At 33.5% G+C, this 23,977-nt stretch overlaps 1 protein-coding gene across 4 annotated transcripts in view; it reads left to right on the top strand.

The window, feature by feature from the left end:
- Window positions 1–23,977, top strand: part of LOC126832718 (dual specificity calcium/calmodulin-dependent 3',5'-cyclic nucleotide phosphodiesterase 1A) — a 298,858-nt gene that overhangs the window by 254,145 nt on the left and 20,736 nt on the right. For 3 of the 4 annotated variants that reach the window (XM_050563586.2, XM_050563587.2, XM_050532375.2), the window contains 3 exons: window positions 9,435–9,609; window positions 10,931–11,044; window positions 21,822–21,851. In XM_050563586.2, the coding sequence (XP_050419543.1) occupies window positions 9,435–9,609; window positions 10,931–11,044; window positions 21,822–21,851 (319 nt within the window). The remainder of the gene's footprint in view (window positions 1–9,434; window positions 9,610–10,930; window positions 11,045–21,821; window positions 21,852–23,977) is intronic. The other variant, XM_050563588.2, reaches the window with a different exon arrangement.

Raw genomic sequence — 23,977 nt, 5'->3', positions numbered from 1 at the left:
CTTAGCCTAACTCAAGGCAGAAAATGAATATCGTGATGAGTTCTCAATTTATTTAGCTGTGGTACCCCCATAGCGAAAGCTAATAAAAAATTAATGCATATATCCCCCATAACCTAATAGAGTTATTCAAAAACCCACATTAGTTTATAAAAAATTTTAAACATAAAAGTCAAAAGAGTTGGGAGCCTAGAGTCTATGCATAATAAAGATGGCAATTTTTTAGCCAAACATCTTTCCACATTTTTTGGAATAAACGACTCTGGTTTTAATGATCGACTCCGGTCCACTTGTGACATCACATGTGCTCCGGTCCCCACGGTCTATATAGAGCGCAACCGCACATCCTGAATCAAACCTGAAGAGTTTGAATGGAATGAAACTAGTAGCTTCCTAAGAGAAATCTGGGAAGGCTGTTCGCCTATTTACAGATTTTTTACTGGATGTTAGTATCAAAGTGACGTAAATATACAACGTGTGCTAAAAATTGGCATGCTGAAGTTTGGTTATATCACTTTTATCCATTAGATAATTGGAAATTATGAAACACAAGATATTGAGCTCTATTCTTGTCCATTTCAGGATGTTAATTTAGATGACCTGTGTGGTTACATTTACTGTAAACCTAACTATGTATTTATAGGGAACAATAGTAAAATGTCTCTATTCTTAATCTTTAATTAACAAAATGAAAGGGACAAGTAACAAAGCCTTTATTTCACGTTGGCTATGCTTCGAACATCAAAAACAAGATGATAATTAACCGAAGAGTATAAAAGACAATGTTATAAAAAAGATTAATCTAAAAATGGCCAAATGGGTGTATTTTTATTGGATTTAATATTGATCGGCGGCAGACGGCAATCTTTAATGTTGTCGTCCATAATAATTACCTTCTAGTAGGTTTTCATATCAAAGGACCATAAACGGACAATATTTTTAGCCTACAGTAAATGATGGCCTTAATGGCATATCAGCTTCTAATGGGTTAATTTATTTTGCTAAAATTGCAATTAGAAAGGGAATCTGTGTCTGACTTGAATGGATTAAGGTTCCCCTTACTCTCTAAATTTAAATTTCCAGCAGTTATCTTGTAGATTATGTGTTTATGATAATCATATATTTTACAATATTTTGTTTAATGTACATACAGTAAACTTCGCATAAGTCGGATCTAAGTGGACTGACCAATTCTATCCAAGTTAAGTGAAGATCCGAGTTAGCCGAAGACTGAAATTCAATCTTAGTTCAATTAGAAATAAACTGCAAGAGCCAGATAATAATTGATTCAAATGCACATTTCAAGCTTTTGTTCGTATGTGCGAGTAGATAACTTCCATTTTGTTGCCATCGTTGAAAAATGTAATAAATTTTTCCAGAAAGTGTCTCATACCACAGACAGCGAGTTTCGAATTTTCTGCTAAAATTCTATTATTGCATCACGTCATATAGGCTGATTTGAGTCAAAATGACAGGTGAAAGTAGCTAACCGTGTTTTAGACCATCGAGATGAAATTAACTTAGTCAAATTCTAAACAACATGCCGATCTGACTCAGACAAAGGAAAAAAGCCGGAATTAGATCAAATGGACTGAACATTTTGATCCGAGTTGAGCAAAGATCTGACTTAGGAAATCTGACTTACACACATAAATTTAATAAGAAAAGCGTGCAGGATCAAAGGGTCCAAATGATTTTATTCGAGTTGAGCAAAGATCCGACTTATCAGATATCCGACGTTTACTGTATTGTCAAGTAAAATTTTTACGGAGCATAATCATGTGACAGCTGACAGACTGGCTGCCAGTCTGCATTATACTGACGATTCTGACCACAGAAATAGTCTTCATTCATCACTCGCTTACCCACTGGGAGATTTTTTGCAACCACCTCTCCAATCCCTTTTTATTTCTAAGGGCAGTTCTTTCTTTAGTTGTTAAACATCAGTCAAGTATTTCTATACGCCCACATTTTCATGTGGACGTATATTGTTGTCGCCCCTGTTCAGACATCTGTCCGTCCATAATTTGTTTGTGGACACTCTACAGGTCACAATTTTTATTCGATTTTGACGAAACTTAACATATAGGTCTATCTCCCAAAGATCTCGGTTCCTTTCGATATTGGCGTATATCAGACCATAACTTCATGAATTATCGCCCTCTAGAGGTCACAATGTTCATCTGATTTTGATGAAACTTGAAGTGCATGTTTATAACCCACAGATCTTGGTTCCTTTCGATATTTGCGCATATCGGATCGTAACTTCCTGAATTATTGCCCCTGATTGTACGAAAAATCGTGTTTGTAGCTTGTGGTCCCCCTAGAGGTCACAATTATTGGTTGTCAAGTACTGTTGCTATGATACTGTGTCCACAGTTCCTTGTTCTTGTAGTACTTTGCTAGCAGTTCATTTTATTTTATAGTACCCTGCCTTTCGATGAGCATTTTTTGGCTTAGGGTAAGCAGAGATAAGCAATTTGATTGGTTGATGTGTTGGGATACGATAACTTTAGTTCTAATTAAGTGAGAGTAATGAAACTTGGTGTATAGTTTCATTACATCAATACCTTGACTAAGTTCGATAATGAGCATTTTCTACTCAGGGTAAGCAGAGCAATAAGCAATTTGATTGGCCGAGACTTTGGAACACAATAACTCACCTTCTAATTGAGCTAGAATGTTCAAACTTGGTGTAGGTGTTTATTAGGTCAATGCCTTGATGGAGTTCGACGATGAGCATTTGCTGCTTAGGGTAAGCAGAGATAAGCAATTTGATTGGTTGATGCTTTGGGACACGATAACTTAGTTCTATTTAAGTGAGAGTGATGAAACTTGGTGTATCGTTTTATTACATCAATACTTTGACTAAGTTCGACAATGAGCATTTTCTGCTCAGGGTAAGCAGAGAGATAAGCAATTTGATTGGCCAAAACTTTGGAACACAATAACTTTCTTTCTAATTGAGCTAGAATGTTCAAACTTGGTGTAGGTGTTTATTATATCAATGCCTTGATGGAGTTCGAAGATGAGCATTTTCTGCTTAGAGTAAGCAGAGATAAGCAATTAGATTGGTTGATGCTTTGGGACACGATAACTTTAGTTCTAATTAAGTGAGAGTGATGAAACTTGGTGTATAGTTTCATTACGTCAATACCTTGACTAATTAAATTCGATAATGAGCATTTTCTGCTCACAGTAAGCAGAGCGATAAGCAATTTGATTGGTCGAGACTTTGGTACACAATAACTCTCATTCTAATTGAGTTGGAATGTTTACACTTGGTGTAGTTGTCAATTGGGTGAATGCCTTGTTGGAGTTTGAAGATGAGAATTTTCTGCTTAGGGTAAGCAGAGTTAAGCAGTTTGATTGTTTGATGCTTTGGGACACGATAACTTTAGTTCTAATTAAGTGAGAGTGAGGACACTATTAGCCCAGTTCAAAGCAAAACAGTAGAACGTTAAACCCTATTTCATTCCATTTCATTTCTGGTGTATAGCTTTATTATATCAATACCTTGACTAAGTTCGATAATGAACATTTTTTGCTGAGGGTAAGCAGATTGATAAGCAATTTGATTGGTCAAGACTTTGGAACACAATAACTCTCCTTCTAATTGAGGTAGAATGTTCAAACTTGGCGTAGGTGTCTATTAGGTGAATGTTTAAACTTGATGTAGATGTTCATTAGGTGAATGTCTTGACTGAGTTCAATGATTAGCATTTCGAGCTGATGCTAAGCAGAGCTAATCGATTTCATTTGTCGATGGTTTGGGACAAGATAATCTTGATTCTATCTGATAGAGAATGATGAAACTTAGTGAAAAAAATAAATGTGCGATTAATTAATATGTGTCATCTATTTATTTTGCAATTTCAGCGGGGGACATCAGCCTCACTGTTGGCTTGTTAAAGTTAAAGAGTTCAATTAATTGCTCGTGTTGAGTCAGTATAGTAGAACTCCTGTCCTGTCATTATCACTTTTCTTCTGTCCTGCCTGTATTCTTACTACTCCTCATAGTCATTATCATATGACTACAACCTAGTCATTATCGTATGAGTCTAACCCAGTTATTATTAGCACATCAAGACTTTACTCCATCTCAGTCATTATGGTATAACTCAAATATAGTCATTGTCATAGGACTCTTGTCCTGTCATCATTTACCCTCCAGTTATTATTGTATGACTGAAGCTCAGTCATTGAGAGGTACATGTCAGTTCGGTCATTGTACTGCACCCTTTGTCAGTTTTCATTTCTCTAAGACGTTACTCACAATTCCTTTATGTGGTGATCCATTTTAATCTAATTATAATATCAAAAAATTTCTTGAAAATGTTAAACATTATGTCAACCTTTTATGGCCTTTTTCTTTTCGAAATATGTCTTTTCACCTCTTACCCTTAATTTGTTTGGAAGTATTTCAAATAGAAATATATTGTTTCTATGGTTACTTAAATTAATCAAGGATTTATTAGAGGGTATTTCAAATTGAAATATATAGTTTGTATGGTTACTTAAATTAATCAAATTTAGTTTCAAGGATTTGTTGGAGGTATTTCAAATTTAAATATATAGTTTCTATGGTTTCTTAAGTAATTCAAATTTGGTTTCAAATTTATCTGATAATCATTGTGTGGTTTCCAAATGTGCCTATAAATTTACTTAAAATTGATTACTCGTTTTGTTTTAATTGTTAAAATAAATTTCAAAAATGAATTCTCAGTCTTCGTAGTGTGGATCAAATCTGACTTTTTATACGTCCCACATTGAAATGTTGTCGTTTTTTCAGCTAAAGTTAATATCCGATTTATACACAGTGCTTAAGGTCATGAGACAAAGAAGCCCTGTGTACATGCTTGTTAAAAGACCCATGACAGTGGGAATTCCCTCTACATCACACTGCATGGCATATGCCCATTTTCATTTGCCCATTTGGTGCAGAAAAGTAGGACGTTAAAATCTATTTCATATATAAGTTAAATATTTTAATATAAACTCAAAGGAGTCGTTAATATTTAATAGCATCAGTTTAATGTGTTTATAAAGGTTACTGTACTGTAATGCTACATTAGATCTAGATATGACATATCTTATGGACTTTAATTTATAGATTAAACGAGACTTACCTGTAAGGTGAAGTTTGATTGTAAATGCCCCCCCAAAAATTTATTTTCGGGCACTTATTCGTAAATTCGCTCCTGTATGTTTCGGAGAGCCATGGAGGCTAAGTGGGTAAGATAAAAATAAAGACTCTGGCTCGCTAGACAGGAAGGCGGTCGCGTGTTCGATCCCTGCATAGGTTGAGAAAGTTCATCTGTATTTTCCGGCGTGGTTTCCCCTTATCAGTGGTGAAGGACGATGGGCGTGACAAGGACGGCTGTCTTGTTCGGGATTTTCCGGCGTGGTTATCATTGGTGAAGGACGGAGGGCGTGACAAGGACGGCTGTCTTGTCGTTCGGGTGCGACAAAAAAACCAAGATCCTGTGCATACATTGGCGTGCACGTAAAAGGTCAATTGGCAGTTGGAATTCAATATAAAAGTAGGTCATAGTACCGCCACACTGTATGGCATATGGCAGTCTTCATAAGCCCAGGGCATTAAGCCTCATTTCATTTCTTGCGTTTTCATTGTTGTGACAATCTTTTCCTCGTAAAGATTACCATCATCGGAGCAATGGCAGCGCTCTATCAAAAGCTTTTTTATCACCTCGTCTACCTGTATCTGTTCTGTCCCGTTCTTCTCATCTCTATTCCTGTTAACTAAACCACAAAATTTTAAGATAGCCATCAACCAGTGGGTCTGGAATATTGAAACGTCAAGCATGTTCAATATTAAGATTTAGATAAAGAGCTGGCCATTCTAACTATATTTCAAAAATAGATAATTCAGAGGACCGACCGATCAGTCTTCTTACGTAATACTTGGCATCGTTGTGAAGCCGTTAATCTCTAGTTTATGTATTACCGATAATCCCAATTTTAACGAATACAACGAGTTTTAAAACCCATACAATACGTAAAAATGTTCGGTCCAGACACCCGGCGTGGCCTATTGTAGTATCATGGCTACGTTCATTACCCTGTCTGGGTTTCGGATTCTGATACCATTCCGGTGCCTGAAAATAAAAGTAGACCTATTGTACACGCAAAACCTTATTTTAATTGAGTCATGTTACGAAGGTAACAGAATATACGATTAGCTGTGACGGCTTCTTTGATAATCAAGAATCTAAACTCGATTACCCAATCAACATTCTTAATCTCCTGATATAACACCAAGGTGCTAATTAAGTGGTGAGATTAAAAACATTTATTCCCATAAAAGTTTAATATACAAGACCTACATTACTAATGTATGGACTGTTCTCTTTCGTTCTAAATTATAACACCGAGAGAAATATTAAACAAAAATTAACAAATATATGGCGTGGTTGCTATGTGATTTTTTTTTTGAACACAACGATATCTTTAACTTGCTTTTCCTCAAACAACCTCAAACGGATGTAGCTCAGTCAATTTTATATTTTAATATTAGTTATCTTTTTAAATAAAGCAACCGAACTCCAGTTGCCTTGACACCAAAATATTTCAAATATTAACCCTGAATAGCTCAGTCAGTTGTATAGTTTAATATCAGTTATCTTTTTAAATAAAGCAACCGGATTGCAGTCCATTTTGACACGGACAATTATTCTTGAAATGGTCGGGTTGACGTTTGAATTATATGGGTTGTTTTTTTTTTAAAACAGAAATCTGTTTGTAATATGTTGCAAATCTGAAGATACCAATAATAATGCATTTAGATATTCACACGATTTTTCAGTGATCACATTTTCAGCTTGTATGTATGTATATGAAATTCATTATTTCTCTTATCTGCTATCATATTATCTGTTTCAATAAAATTAGTGAAAAGAGATTTGTGTTGATCTTTTTTTAACCATTAGTTGTGATTCCAAATTTAATCCATACAATGATTCCAAATTTAATCCATACAATGATTCCAAATTTAATCCATACAGTGATTCTAAATTTAATCCATACAGATATCAAAGTGCCGTAAGTCCCAAAACATGTGCCAATCCGCATGTTATATAACGAGAATAAATATAAATTGTAAATTAAATAACACTACACATTGCGCCGTATTCTGCAGACTACGGCGGTAATCGAAATCGCCGACAAATACGCATAGTGTTGACTGCCATCCATTATTGTTTAAAAACATTTCCCGATCCGAGAATATTAGTAAATAATTAATTAATAATTTATTCAGAACGTAGCGACGATACTCACTAACAATACTCACCAGGAATTTATATAGTTAACAACTTCACGCTCTACTGGCGTCGGGTCCAGTTACTGACGCACATCAAAGATAACTGGCGGTTTAACCCTGATAGTGACCCAGATGTCAAATAGTGACGTTTTCTTAATTAGTCACGCTTTTGTCAATTCTCCCGCACGCGCCTGACTAGTGATGTGGTCGGCTTAACTCACATTTGTTTAATTACTCACGTTATTTTTACATACTGACACAAGTAAGGAATACTTACCAATTGACTTAAATACTCACCTTATGATTATTACTGACCATTTATAGGAATACTGACGTACGGTACAAATACTGACGGGTTTAAGCGACTACTGACAACACGTATATTTCTCACGAATTTCCATGAATAGTAACCACAATGAACCCTTTCTACTTCATATATAGATATTCTAACACATAGGCCAGTTACTCAATACTTAGAGATAGGTTCTACACACTATGCATGTTACCGTGCTAGTATCTAGAAGAGTTGTTATATAATAATCTGCGTTATGAATGGCGTGAGGGATCAGCTTATGAAACCATCTGTTATGGCGACTTCTTGGCGCGCGATGCAAGGAACTGTGGGTGAACCACTAGACACATCAACGCTGAATAATTAATCAATGCCTGATGTCATCGAATCAAAAGCCATTCGTACGACCTCTGACACGACCCTTTAGTACAACCGTTCAGATCTTCATGTAGTATAAAAAAACGAAACGAAATATAGATCTGTATTTTAATCGAGATTGCCACCTAGCAATTAACGTTTATTGTTCTACTACCAGACGTCCATCATTAATTATGAACACAACACTTAGTATAATCTATTGACAACTATGTACACAAATCTATAACATCAATCATGAGGTTATGTGGCTTCTATATCTGTGCATTATTTTGTACAGGTTGTAGAATTTTATAGTTACATAGCGGAGGTCGATCGTAGCCATGCTTGAAAATTGGGTTTTGAAAATTACACTATTTTTCTGGTGTGCAAAATGACCAATGGGTCAGATCTAGTTTCAGTCATTTTGCGTAGCCCTCGGTTTTGACTGGCATATATGGCCAACATGGAACCCGTGCACAGCACCCTTGTGAATTTTTGTAATATATAAAGAACTCAAACATTAGTTTCAAAGGCATTCAATCGTATTTCATGGAAATATTCAACACTTGTAAAGTATTGATGCAATGTTAACCTCATTTCATTCCATAAGATCAATGATGTGTGTGCTTAGACATATATGATAGATGTTATCATGAAATAATAACAAATAAAATCTCTTGGATATTGTTATTATCGAAAATATTCTTTATTATATTCTGATAATTGCTCATTAATCCCATCATTGTGTAGTTAATTACCAATATATCATATATTTATGTATTTCTTCTTCATTAATCTGAGATAATCTTTGTTATTTCACCTAGCTAGGAAATGGCTCATGTTGAACATAATATAAGGAATAGACTAATTGGACTTTCCTGGTTGGTTATTTAGTGACAAGACTTAATGTATAAATATCAGGAATTGCAGATAAGAGATCAACCAAAAATCATAATAGATTTAAGATGATGTATATATATTAAAGAGACAAATAGTGGCATCTACTTGCTGTGTCTAACCCAGATATCTCATAAAAGGTCTGATTACTGCATTATAGAGAGACGGAGAGTCTGACAAAGACAGATTGGATGGCACAAAAAATGAGGCACTGTGTACACATTACGTGTACATAAAAGCTTATTTGCCAGTTGGAATTTGATATAAGAGTAGGCCTTAGAGCCGTTGTCCAGGCAAAATTTCCCTCATAGCCTACTGTATGGCATATGCCTGTCTTCATTAACCCAGCCAGAGCAGAAAAGTAGTATGTTACACCCCATTTCATTCATTTCATGCCTCTTGATTAAGCTAACAAAGCTTCCCCTTGAAACTGTGTAGGTAGTCCTGGGTCAAACTCTAGACTGCAGTGGTGATTGTGCTCCTTGTTGCACTATTATACCACCAATTTCTCATTTTGCATGTTAAAGGAAGAACTAACTATAAAGAAGCTAGTGCTAAACCTCCTGTTGCTTTGTGTATTATAATTAACTCATAATAATCTATTTTCAGGAACTGGATCTCTCACTGTGTTACGGAGATCAAATTCTCGTAAAACAGGAAGTTCAAGTAGTCGTGCCTCTAGTATAAGTATGGATAGTGCTGACAGTTACGCTAGTGTTGACCTGAGTACTGATAAACTTCCACCCGTAGATTCCCCGGAAGCTTCACATATTTGCTCTTTACGGTAAGATTAATAACATTCAATATTTTCTTTAGTGCATTAAATGAAAACATTAAAGATTTAAATCCACGACTGCAAATTCTGTCTAATGATTTCAATTTTGGAATGAATTGTGAAATACTTGCTGTTATAAGAGATATCAAATGATCAAAACATACATTTGTTTGGTTGTAGAAAAAAAAATATTCCTGGTAGGTTTTAGATGTGCCTGTCAAATTATAGAATTTATGAATGAAGTCAGGTCTTCCCATCCCATAAAAATTCCAAAGGAAACTTGTTTTTAAGAATACATGAAAATTTCTGAAAAACATGATTATTGATTTTTTTTAACAAAAGTATGATTTTCAGACAATATTTGGACAATTAATTTTACACATCTGATCTTTTAGTATAGCATTTGAAATCTAATTCTGTATTTCTTTTTAAAAAATCCCAATGAGCTGTATGTTATTTATTTTAATGGATAAATAAAAACATTGTTTTCAAAATGTATACTGTAATAATGATCAATATAAATATACTTTAAACCTATTTATCAATAAATAAGTAGAATTCTTATCTAATGTTGGCATTAAATTGACGTCAAGAGTTGATACTAAAGGCATGTACCTATTACTAAATTAGAGCCCGATTAGGACCTAATTAAGTATAAATCTCAGCTTGTTAGACCTTAATTAGTGAGATAATAATTTGGAAAGAAGCCAATGTTGTTTTTTTTTATAAGAAGTCTTTATTATCTATAGGAATAAGGATTTTTTTCATTAGTAGCAGTAAGGTGGAGCGAGAGTGTTGGATTTATTAAAGGAACAGATTCTGTTGTAGTATTTACCAATTTTGTATACATTGTCTCATTTTGTGTGAATTTTACTAAAGCATTTAGATTTTGAGGGTTGTGCAATAACAGTGAAATATGTATTGATTGAGTTTTCAAGAACATTGATCAAATATTTTATTTTTATGAATGACATTTTTACACCAAGCTGTGCCTGTTAATACTTACAAAGTGTCCTAGAGCATTCTTATTTGTTGTATATTACAAAATGCTATGCAAATATATTCAACTGATGAGAGACTGTATTAGGAAATAATTTTGATTGCCTGAATTTGATTGTTAGTTATGTCTTTGTGTGAGATTAATCACATTCTACTCAAGTAAGTACCAAATCATTTATATAGATAAATAACCCCCAAAATGGACATTGGTATTAGTTAACAGATATCATGCATTGCAACGTTATCAAATTTGGCCTCTTAATATAGTTTGAGATTTCTAATGTCCTGTTTTTATTATTATAAGTAATAAAAATGTTCTTGCCTATTCCAGGTTACGGCATCTTATACGGCGATTAGAAAAAGATGAGGTATCGAAGGAAGATTTAAAGAAAAATTTAGAATATGCTTCCTCTGTGTTAGAAACTATTTATATTGATGAAACAAGGTGAGCATTATATTCTCTTACATCTCTGTCCATCTTTTTCCTTCTCCTTTTCTCCCTTTGATCTCTCCCTTCCTCCTCTTTTACATTTGGAATGAATAGTTTTTTGAGCATTTGATATTTTGAATAATCTTTTTTTTTTACAGCTGGATATTATGCAAATTTATATTAATCCTAAATTATATTAATATTGAAAGTTTGACTGGCTCCTTGAATGTTTTGTTTTTTTGTTTATTTTAAAATTCAGATTTTGGATTTAAAATTTTTGCTATTGGACTTTTTCCAGTATTTGATCTATATTCGTCCTGGCCTATCAACTTTTCAAAGAATCTCTTATTCATTCTATATTCTTGGAATTTAGCTTACTTTAGATGTGAATTCCTATATCTGTTTACTTTGATTACAAACTTTTTATTATTGGATTATCTTCGGGATTTTATATTGTTGGTTAATATTTTAGCTAAAAAATGACTCATTCTAATGATACATATACTGGTATGTCTTTAATTGACCTTTTTATAATGCAATGTTTTATGGAAATTGACAAAAGTTGGTTCTAGTATTAACATGTTCTTCTGGATTTAAGATTGTAAGATTCTAATAAATTCACGATGTTTGTTGCTTAATAATGAACAATGAATTGCCATGTGCATTTCTTATCTTTCTTGAAATTTAAATAATTAATTTGTTTTGAAATATTAAGTGTTGCGATGGTCATGATTAAACATTATTTGAACTGTACAGTATTGATTAAACCTCTTCTGTTCTGAAAATAATATGGATGGTTACGCGTACCTGTTACAGTGAATACAGATTGTAATTTTCATAATGAATAAAATTGTGTTGACATTAATTCTCTAATGACGCTGATGTGTTACTATAAATAAATGTGATTGAACTTTTAACCCTAGTTAGATATATGTATGAAGATTAATAACTATTCAGTTGATTGAAAGGTAACTGAGTTACTACTGCTTTGACTATTGATTTAGAGAGGCAGATGGATTTGACCACCATCTTAGAATTTGACATGGTGTATGTTGTTAGTTTGGATACATACCAGTATGTAGGCCTAAAGAAGATGAATTAGAATAGATAAAATTATAGTATGTGTAGAGTTAAAAAGTTGGAAGGCAAATGGAATAAACTTACGCTGATGAAACATTTCATCATCTATATTTCTCCACTTATTATACCCTTTCCTCATTCCATGCCCACTTTTAATCTTTACTGTCCGTCTTTTAGCTATAGTGGTATCAGAGGTCTTAAATAAAGTATAATCATATGCCTTTTGTACGATACTTATAACTAGTTGAAATATAGCAGTTGTTAGAACATGGATGTTAGCAGTCACAGCCACCACCTAATATAAGGTACTGTAACCTAGGGACAAAGTCATAATGTTACAAAGTCAGTCAGCTGAACTTCTTTTCAGGATTTCTTCTCTACAATGGTTTTTGTATATTTCTTCCGCATACACTACAGATTCAACTCCATTCCCCATTTGTCCTGTTCCATGTTGTTTTTGCCACTCTCTTTCCACTGCACTCTACATTCTTTCTGTTTTTAAAGATCCTCCACACTTTTCCAATGTGCTCCGCTCAACCTCATAAAGCTGACAACCTGCCATGGAGTTTGACATCTGACATGTTCCCGATATAATGTGTCTCAATGATCAGAATGAGGGATCAGGATGGAAAATTGAAATAAAGTTGTGTTGTGATGCAGTGTTGCAAGGTTTAAAGGATTACAATTAACTGTTAAAAGAAAAACCACCACGAAAGGAAACAACATTAATGCTTTTGAAATTGGATAAAGCGTATCTCCTTGCAACTTAAAAAAAAGCAACAGTAGCGAAACTATCAAATGGAAACTCCTATTTAAATTTTAATTATACGTTTTGAGAGCCATGGTATCAATATATAAGCATCTCCAAAATAATGTCTGTCTAAATAAAAACTTATTATAGGATATTCAGACGCCCAAAAGTTTTATCATATGACTGTAAAGATATTTCTATATAGGGTTTGGGAATAATCAGATTCCGTCTGTCATTACTGCAGACAATTCAATCAGACATTAATTTGTTTATAGAAGAAGACATCAGATAAAATAATATCATATTTAAAGACTTTAGTTTTATTCTTTCATTTCTAATGAATAAGTTCAGCACCTGATGTCTGGAACATCTGGAATCTTGAAAGATTGGTCAATGGAGGATATTCAACCGATGAAGTCTCAAGATCAAATCAATGTGAATGTTAAGTGTATATAGGATTCTCCTACTAAATTTCTCATTTTTAGATAGATTATCAGAATCAGTTTTCGAATTTACTATTAAGGATATATTGAACCGAAAAAGTCCCAAGTTCTAAGCAACATCGATATGAGATGCAAAGTTCAGATCCATTCTTCTCAAGTTCTGTATATGATTGGCAGAAATTTTCTCTTGAAAAATTCAACCCTGAAAAAACACAACAACTGCACAGTCTAAACTTACCAAAATGGTCTGATGAGTTACATTTCTTTTCCTCGGATAAATGTGGAAAGTTTACAATAGATTCTATCCTTTATTACTTGTAGATACTAGTAATTTTTTGATTAATACCAAGAACAGCAATAACATATCAGTAAATTCAAACTCTGTAAGCATATTGGAAAATATTAAATGAAAAAGTAACCTTTCAAATAATTTACTCATTACCGGTAATGACTAAATAAAGTTAAATGGGGTTTAACATCATACGTTTCTGCACCCACTTGGCTATTGAAGACGGATATAATCCATGCAGTGCGCCATGAGGGAAATTCCAACTGTCAAAGGTTCATTTATATGCATGCAAATGTGTACACGAGACTTCAGTTATTTGTCTCATAGACACTGTTACTTGCCCAGCCCTCTGTCCTGCACCACTGACAACTGGAAACCAGACTCGAAAATCCTAAGAATCATTTTTAGACAACACTGATCCTTGGACCTACTGGTTAGTGAGCCAGTGCCTTAGTCACTGATAGAACCACCATGGCTCCAATCAGAAAATTAAGTGAGAGTTAAATTAGATAAATTTTGAAACTATATATGAGAAGTTAGCTTAAAATTTTAGTATGGTCCTTCCAAGAATGAGAGCTACAAAATTACAAACTAATAAATCAACAAAACAAAAAGATTATTTTATTAAAAATTGTGGAGGAAATCACCCAGGGGAATATTTCCTTCGCTTCCTCTTGGATTACTTAAGCCATTAGTATATTACTTTATGGTTTCCATGGATGGCTTCTGTCCGTTTGAGTCTCCCTTTTAGACGTTAAAGATCCCCAGGGGATTTTTGACACGTTTCCCTAGACAACATGACCATAAAAGGACACATCATTGGGATTAAATGTAGTCAAACCTTTTTCATAAAGTCATGTACGCTATGAAATTGTAGACAATCCAAAGATTTTGAGAAATTGATTTTCATAAACATTGATAATATTGATGCAGAATCCAGACGTCTTTCTTAATCTGATTTTATCCATGGTTATGTGGCATACACTTAAGATAATTATTCGCAGCATACTTGACAAATATTAGAATTTACTTATTAACTGATTAAAGTGTACATTATACTGCATTGTGTTTCACAAATTCTTTAAGACTCCAGAAATTCCAAATATTCCCCAATATTAGCCAAAGATAGAGTCTAAGGCCATACTCAATCAAAAGAACTATTATAATTACTAGGAGTACATATTTTTAAAATATATCCGTTTTATCTTAATAATTAGTCCAGAAGCACTGCACATCCAAACATTTAACTAGGTCATTTAGGGATTAACATTTTGTATATTATTATTTCAATCATTCGCTTGTAACCACGGGCCTTCAGATGTGGAAGGAGTCTGGAATATAAAGACAAACCAAGGTTATTAAGTCAACCATACTCCTAGTTAGTCTCTGTTTGTCTTTATGAAAATAACATTGTGAAATCGGTTTAATACAAAATTAGCCATATTAATTACAATCAAATTCTATATAATTCTTTTTTTATTATTTACACAGTATAAAAATAAAATCTATCTTTTTACAATTTTTAAATGTCAATTTCTAATTTCTGTGAACAAAATAGTAAAGCTCTGTAGGTCTATTTAGCATTTTCATCCGAACACCGAGCATTGATAGAGACCTACACATAACTGCCTTAATGCCATGTTTACAATAAACCATCAGAATGCTACTAGCCAAAAGACAATATGATATTAAAGTTATTAAGATTGTTTCTCATTTGGATGATTTATGGAGATAACTATAAGGCTTATAGTTGTTGCCATGACAACATGGAAGCCATGGCTAATGTAGGAATTGTGTTAATAAAGATAGATAAGAAATTGTTGACAATGTAGTGTTCAACTGTAAATATTACCATTTTTAAGCCACAGAGACAAGAATAATTTTGTAAATCAGTAAACTAAAATAGAAGATTTAGAATGATTGAAAACATGAGTTTAAAGTATTAACAATATGGGTAAATTTTTCATTCCATGAATAGATTATTTGTCAAATTCCCCATGCTAGAAATACATACAATTCTCTAGTTCAAAAGATGTAAAGTTGATATCATTTACTTATGAAGAAATACCTTTTATAAATGAAAATATTTGCCACAAACAGATCAGTGTTTGTGTGAAATGGCTTTATTTAACATCTGCTTCCACCAAAGTGAAAATGCAGACAGATCAGTAGTAGTATCCTGGTGTTTTACATCTGCTTCTACATAAGTGATATCGCAGACAAGAAATAGAGCCGAAGCTGCTTCCTGTTTTTAGAATATGATTTTGCAATCTTTCCATTTTCGGCCTTAGGCCATGGATTGGGTTTTGTGGGAAGTTCTTCCCTTTATTTAGTAAAAAACATATCGTTTGGTAGATGTTTTCTTCTGCTTCTGGATTGGTAGATGTCTTCGTAGTGGAATTAGTGTTTAGGTGCCAGGCCCGTCTTATCGTGACCTCCCCTTACTCCACAATCCCACTCTATGGGTTTGGTATCTGTTTCTTTTGCGTAACTCCCCTTACTCCACTATCCTGCTAAGACAGATCATTGTTGTTAGTTGGTTGTATTTTACGTCCGCTTCCACCGAGGTGATATCGCAGACAAGATCAGTTAACCATTATATATACACAATATGTTTATTAATTAGTTAAACTTGTTAATAATCAGGCAGTAGTTATTAAGTATGTGTAATGTCACTAAGGTGTTTACTGTGAATATTGGTTAGGTTTGTGTATTTAATAGTGATGGGTATTATAATTTGTCACACTTTAACAATAGATGTGGTGGCATCTTTTACAGACCTGCTAATTAATGACTACTGTATAATTTCTAAACACTTCCTATATATAATAAACTATACATAATAAACATTAATTAGAGCTATGATCACTTGTACGATTTTATGACAAAATTTTTATTGCCTAGGTGTACTTCTGTTAAACTATCTGACGCCCTATGATACTTTTTCAAAGAAATACAAACTTTTATTTTTGATGTGGGTTTCACAATAATTTTATTAAGACCCAGATTCCTAGCTATGTAATTATCTAGATTACCATGTCTGTATACTTGCTGAAGGTACGCTATGAGGTACACGATGCTTATGTTAATTACCTATAGAATCAGATTGTGACAACTTGTATGTATTTCTTTGACGACTTAGTTGTTGTGGGTGTATGTATGATTACCTGGCAACCTATCTTTTATGGTTGTATATACCTTCCTTCAATATCTAGTGAAAGTAACTTCTATATTTTGTGACCATCTGGTGTTGGAAATCCCGAGTTGATGAGTGGTTGTTTTATCCTGTTTTGATACCAGTCACATGGACTGAGTTTGTATTGGCATATAAATTTATTCATAATTTGCAGTCTGTTTTCATCTTTCTATATTCACAGATAAAGCTTGTTTATCTTAGAATAAGCCAAAATTAGCTCAACATTTCTTAAAAGAGACAACCATGAATCACCAGAAAGATTTTACAAATGAGTTTTATGTAAATTGCTATTTACCATTAAATAGCAATTTAAAGAATAGACATTCCATTGATTTGATGGTAATGGACCCCTACAGACATTTTGTTTACAGTAATGACTTGAATTCTCTTATAGAAGGCTATTGTCTCTGATTTCTCTCTAATCACTAGGAATGGAATGCTAGTGATGACTATTTCTTGCACAAGAGAACTATTTGTGGGGTTTAAGATATATATATATATATATATATATATATATATATATATATATATGACCAGTAGTGGTCCACTCTAGACCATTGATCAAGCAGAACCTTTAGAATGTTTTGTGTCAAGTTACCCATTATCAATATATTGAAAGCCTAGGTCAGTTTCAGAAAGTACATCAATCAAATTTTTCCAAAATTTGTGCTGAATAACTAGAGGGGATAATGACTTTGTATATCTAAAAGCAGAAGAATATGAAATGACAATTACTATCCGTGTCTGATGGATTAGATTTTTTACGCATGTATATTTACAATATTAGGATTCTGTGGTTTTCGGAAAATTGACCTGGGTTTTTTTAGTATTTTTTTATGGAACAAAACCTTCAGGTGCTAGCTATCGATATCATGTTCATCATGGCCATCATGGCCATCAGAAATAAAACTGTCAAGGCAAAGTTCTCATTCCTAGCCCTGTAGCCTTTGTCTGGCTGTGTAGTATAGTGAAGTGAAATAACCGTAAGTTAGCGTCGAAAATTTCTGAAACAGGATTAACAATTTCTAAACAGAAGCTATTTATATATGGTATCATGAAGAGTCTGGGTACTCACACACAATAGCTGTAAGGAATTAAACTAGATTATGCATATTCACCAATTAAGTCACAAGATGACTCTAATATGTATGGTGTATATAGATAGATGTAGTGGTGTGTCTGTAATTAAGATGGACATTCATTAGATGGGAAAATATACTATTCAAAAAAAGTAGGGGATATTTGATTTTGGGGGCATAATACTAAAATATGCAAATGACTACGAAAAAAGTCACTATAGAACCTAACAGAAGAAACATTTCCAGTTACATGTGACGCCCAAACGCACCAATAGCTACCGCATGGAATGCAGGTGATGCTTGGGATCATCATGGGGGTCCAACCCAAGATTTGCACGACTCTGACTTTGAATGTTACAGTCATTGTGGCATTGAATTCCAGGGTGGAAACATCAGTTTAATTGTTTTAGTGACCAGAAAACAAATTTTGATATGCGTCGGCTTACCCAAAATGAAAGGTTATGTGCCCTTGGCATGCTACAGATCGGCACAACACAGGCGGTTGTGACGCGGACGATGAATGTTTCTCAGTCTGTCATAAGCAGGCTATGGTCCAGATACCGTGATACACAATCTGTACAGGACAGACCACGCTCAGGTCGACCAAGGGCGACAACTCAAGCCCAGGATCGATTTATCCGTACCTTGGCCTTGAGAAATCGTGTCATCACAGCAAATCAGATCAGCGCTCGTCTTCAAACAGACACTGGTGTGAGAGTGAGTGGCCAGACGATTCGGAATCGACTGCATAGGGGTCACCTTCGCGCCTGACGTCCTCGCGTGATCCCTTGTTTGAGAGATCATCACATTCAGGCAAGACGTCGTTGGTGTAGGGATCGTCAACACTGGGATAATCGACGCTGGAGCAATGTGATGTTTTCAGATGAGTCAAGGTTCACTGTTGATTTTTTGGACAGACGTAGGAGGGTGTGGCGTCGTCGAAACGAGCGCTTCCAAGACGTTAACGTCATCAGACATGATTAATTTGGGGATGGTTCTGTTATGGTGTGGGGAGGCATCACTGTTGCTGGAAGAACGGCTTTACATGTTGTTGCAGGGCGTGTTACAGGCCAGTACTACCGGGACAACATCTTGGCAGTCCATGTTGTGCCGTTCGCACGACGTCATGACCGCCGTTTCATCTTCCAGGATGACAACGCAAGATGTCACAGGGCCAGGATCGTTACAGGTTACCTCCAACAACAGAACATCACCACATTACCTTGGCCAGCACTGAGTCCCGACCTCTCCCCCATCGAGCATGTCTGGGACATGCTTGGACAGAGGTTACGTCAACGTCAACAACGTCCTGCCAATGTCCAAGAACTTGCTGCTGCGTTGCAACAGGAATGGGACAATCTGGACCAAAATGACCTTAGACGTCTCATTAGGAGTATGCCACGTCGGATCAATGCTTGTTTGGCAAACAGAGGAGGATTTACCCGTTACTGACTTGGTTGTGATGCTGTGGTAACTTTGCTGTTTGACCCCGGGTATCATTTTACCCTTATAATGGTCAGTCTGTGCCTTACTTAGTCTAACGATCATTTGGAATAAATCGATGAATGTGAACTTCATTTCATTTTGTCATTTGTTTCTTCGTCAGTTTCATTAGGTGACTTTAATAACACTTAAAAATCAAATATCCCCTACTTTTTTTGAATAGTATATTTTGAGCATGTTCGTAATATTCATAATAACATTGGGATTAGTCAATGATTAATTAATTAGTAAATAAATTGCTACCGATTATTGTAACTGAAACATGTCTGCTTGTACTCCCACTTTAAGTACTATCATTATATATGTAGTACAATAAGAGTTTGCAATATGCCATAAAACCAATTCATTTTCAATTGAAAATAAAAGTACTTTATGACTTTCTGTAGTTGTTATCCTAATATGGTAATGGCAGAACATGTGACCTTCAGGTTATCACAGCTACTGTAAAATGGTCGTAAAAACTTGGAAAAGAGATATCAATTTAGAATAGGCCGATGGAATGTGAGATTTAGAAAGGAAATTGCTGTATCGGTTATAAGCTGCCTGGAGACTCTTTGTGACTCTAGACTAACAGTCAGGGAGCAATCTTATTAAGGAGTAGTTGTCCAATTTAAGGCGTTGTATGGAAGAAAATTAGCCAATAGTCAATGTCAATAACTTGTACAAATTTGAAACCTTTGAATGGGCAGGATGTTTCATTAACAGTTTTGTTGGTATAGTTAAATGAAAGAGAATTAAAATGACTGGTATTGAAAAGTTACTAAAAAAAACTTAAAAGAAATGATCCCCGGTTTAGAATTATCATCATAGTAACCCTGAAATAATGATTTTCAAGTACTGGTAAATAATAATACTCTATGTTTAAATATCTTTGGCATGAATTTGAATATGGGTAGTGGTTCTTACAGCTTTTTGATTATAGGAGGCTGGCAGCAAATTACCTACTTACTATATGCCAGAGCAATTATAATATGATAGGATACAGTGTATAATTTAATCTTGAATTGGACTATTCTGCTGGCTGGAACCAGAGCCAAACTTGTCATTGATTCTTTAAGGTTCTAGAACAACCATTTGACTAAACTTGCTCAAATTTAGGGTTAGGACCAACTATATATACATTTAATTTTTTAGTTACTCTTTCTTTGTTTAGAGTAGGATGTTAAACCCCATTTCATTTCATTTCTTTGTTCAGCATGTGTTGATCCTGCAAAGATTGTATATCAAACTTGTACGTGTTTTAGAAATGTATTACTCTTTATTTCAATTGATCATTCGTGGAACATTAAAAAATTGTGACTGCAAGCAGAACATCTATCAATATCTCATAATAAAATGCAATTTCAAATGTCAGTCAAACGCCAAACACAGCTTTGTTTTAAAATCCATTGAGTTTTCAAACCCATGTTGCCTTTCGTTTAATGGCATGCATCATTCATTTCTGTCATTGGCTATTGTGGAAGGCATATGAATTATTTGTGCTAAATAAAAGGGAGTGAAACTCCATATGCTTTTCATACTCAGAATCTCCTACATTTGCATTCATTTCAGGTTTGTTTCTTTCTCACTGAATTTTATAAAAGAATAAATCGCCTGTATTTTCATTTATTAGAAAGTTATCATATTGTGTTGTCACTTTATATTCTTAATAAGGAGACATCTTATTAGCTTGTACTTAATGACCAAGACTATACATTGACGTCAAATGGTGTACTTGTAATGACTTCATGCTGCTCTTGAAAGTATGTTTGGTTGTCAAGGAAGATATATTTTAATTGCCCCAGAACGAGAAAATCTTTAATTTGGTTGTTAAGGTGTTTCTTATGTTACTAGGGTAATTAAATATGGTGGAAAGAAAAGAAATTGTAGTTGCTGTATATTAGCTACATGTTCAGTTGGTAATCATGGTTTTGAATGCAGTTGTATGTCATAGAATGGTGTTTAATGAAATTTATGAAAGTTGTTCTTTTTTAAGGGGTGAGGAGGGATCACTATAAGGAATTGCCTTTACTAAGTAATAAAGGTCTAAGAAATGTTCTCTAGAATCATCTCATAATGTATACAATTTGATATTCAGCCAATATACAATTAATTATTCTGAACTCTTTCAATGCTTTAATGATGTATCTGACCCTGCCCCCTAGATGGACTTTGTGGAGAGGAGGTTTAATTGGGCTCTGCTTGTTCTCCAGTTTCAAATCATAAAAATGCTGTTTATAAAAGCAAGACATCTTGTAGAAACTGATATGTAAATAAAGGAGTCCATTTGATCTACTAAAAAAACCCAGGACTAATTCAACCAATTATTTTCTAAAATATGTATGTGTATATATGTATGTGTCTTTTCCTATATCTATATGCTCCTTGCGTTACATGTATTTTCTATGTGACTTTTTTTAATGATTTTTTGCTACCCCTTTTAAATTTTCTTGTCTTTCTATTTGTCAACAGATTAAACCAGCATAGCGGCAACAATAAGAGGTGTAATTAATATATCGCATCTTTTCATTAACAAATTAATTACCGTTGATATCAATCCATTTATTTCTTAGATTTATCATTGATTTTGTTTTGTCCATTCTGCAAACTCTTATTGATTCAAAAAGAAACTGAAATTGCTGACATATATTATTAAAACTAAATAAGGGAACTCTGTCGGGTTATTATATTTGAGATATAAAACTTTAAAGGAAAACTGTGCTGAGAACTAACCAAGCAAGATCTTTTAGTGCCATTCAGTAAAAAAGAAAGTTATATAATTACTCTCACAGCACTTTAATGCTAATTAAAGAAAAGACTGGCATTATGGAAGCAATTATACATGTCTTTTTTATAATGATAGCTAGGCACCAGTTATCCTGTTCTTTTACATAGGGTTTGGTTGGTTTTTGGTATAGTTTTCTTTATACACTTTAAGACAAGATTCTTGTGCTAGAAGGGAAGCAACTGCAATATATTGTATTTATTCCAACAATGTGTTAGTTGCTAACGTCTAGTGTGTAATGTTTTGCAGTTCAGAATTTAAATTTGATTTGTGCTCCTGTCTGATCTACTTTATTGAATTAATAATGTACTTATTTTCTGCCTAAAATCAAATATTCATTACAACTATTAACCCTTGGAAATTGGTCACCACAATGTATATAAACCTCAGAATCAATACAGATTCTTGACATCTTAAGACAGTCAACCTTATTGGTTAAGAGAATGTATCAGTGGTCTCAATAAGTGTACCATGAACTTCTTAGATAAGGTATTTGAACTAGTAAGAGATTTATGACAACTCCAAATATATATTGATAGATAATTATTTTAATTTAGCTGGATAATTAGTCATATTACTTGATGTGGGTAATAATTTATATACAACTAATGAATAATTCATTCACATTGATGATAAAGTATTTCAGAAAGGCTTCAGTAAGAGTTTGCAGATTAGAGATAAGGCTTCATTCTTCATTCTGGTCAATTTCCTTATTGGTTTTAAAAAAAAAAAATCTTAAAAATAAATATTTTACAATTGATTAATTGTTCTTTTTTTTGACAAAAATTGTTACTTTTCAATTGATCAGTTTGAAAGACTTATGCCTTTATCAATATAAGGATATAGTGCACAGTTGGCAGAATTTATTTTCAAGGGCACCTTGTTTAAAGCATGACTAAGTAATAACTGTTACTCACTATACTAAACAATTGTTAAATGGTTTTAAAAAATGAAATAGAAATATCTTAATTAAATAAAGATATTATGAGTTGTATACATGTATATAAATATGTAAGATACATTATACATGTGCAGTTTCCAAAAATGAATTACTGATTAATGTTTCAAATGATTATATATTAACAATAGAAACACTCATTTTTAAATTACTAAAGCATGAAATGATACAAATTTAGGCAGTAAACATTTTCAGTTTGGAAATAGCTAGATATTTATGATTTAATTTTATTAGAGAAACTAATTAATTTTAATGTCTAACATTTGTGAGTGATATTTTATTATTTCGCTGCTTTCACTATATTACGTTCACTGTAATTTATTATTTTTTTTACATAAAATTGGATTTTAGATTTAAAAAAAAAACAATTGTTTCTAAATAACTAAATTTGTAAATAATCTTGGTTGGACAAAAATTTGGCATGAAATTAATCTACACTGGCATTGGTCATTGATATTTGCTGCAGAAAGAAATCAATGATACCAGATTTAATCAAAAGTTTATTTTCTTGCTAAATTATTTAATCTTATGTTATCCTTAGAACCCATTACTGATCAAATATATCAGATATCTCCCTATTTTAGCACCTGCTTTGACATAGTTACAATCATACACATCCATACTAATATTCCAAATTATGAGTATCCTATATAAATATTATGACACTAACTTCATGTTGCAAGAGGCTATAATTGCTATATATATATATATAAGTGAATTCATTAAAGTTGAAAACTTTTTGAGAAATTTTATTTTGATGGAAATAGACAACTTTTTTAGAAACTTTTTTTTAATGGCAGTAGTACAAGTTATTTATTTATATTCATATCATCATATGGTTAATTTGAGACATTCTGACAAATAGGTATTATTTTTGCCCTTACA

The sequence above is a fragment of the Patella vulgata genome, chromosome 9 (assembly GCF_932274485.2).
Source record: "Patella vulgata chromosome 9, xgPatVulg1.2, whole genome shotgun sequence".
NCBI classification, from domain to species: domain Eukaryota; kingdom Metazoa; phylum Mollusca; class Gastropoda; family Patellidae; genus Patella; species Patella vulgata.
This window is presented reverse-complemented; position numbering and strand designations above follow the sequence as displayed.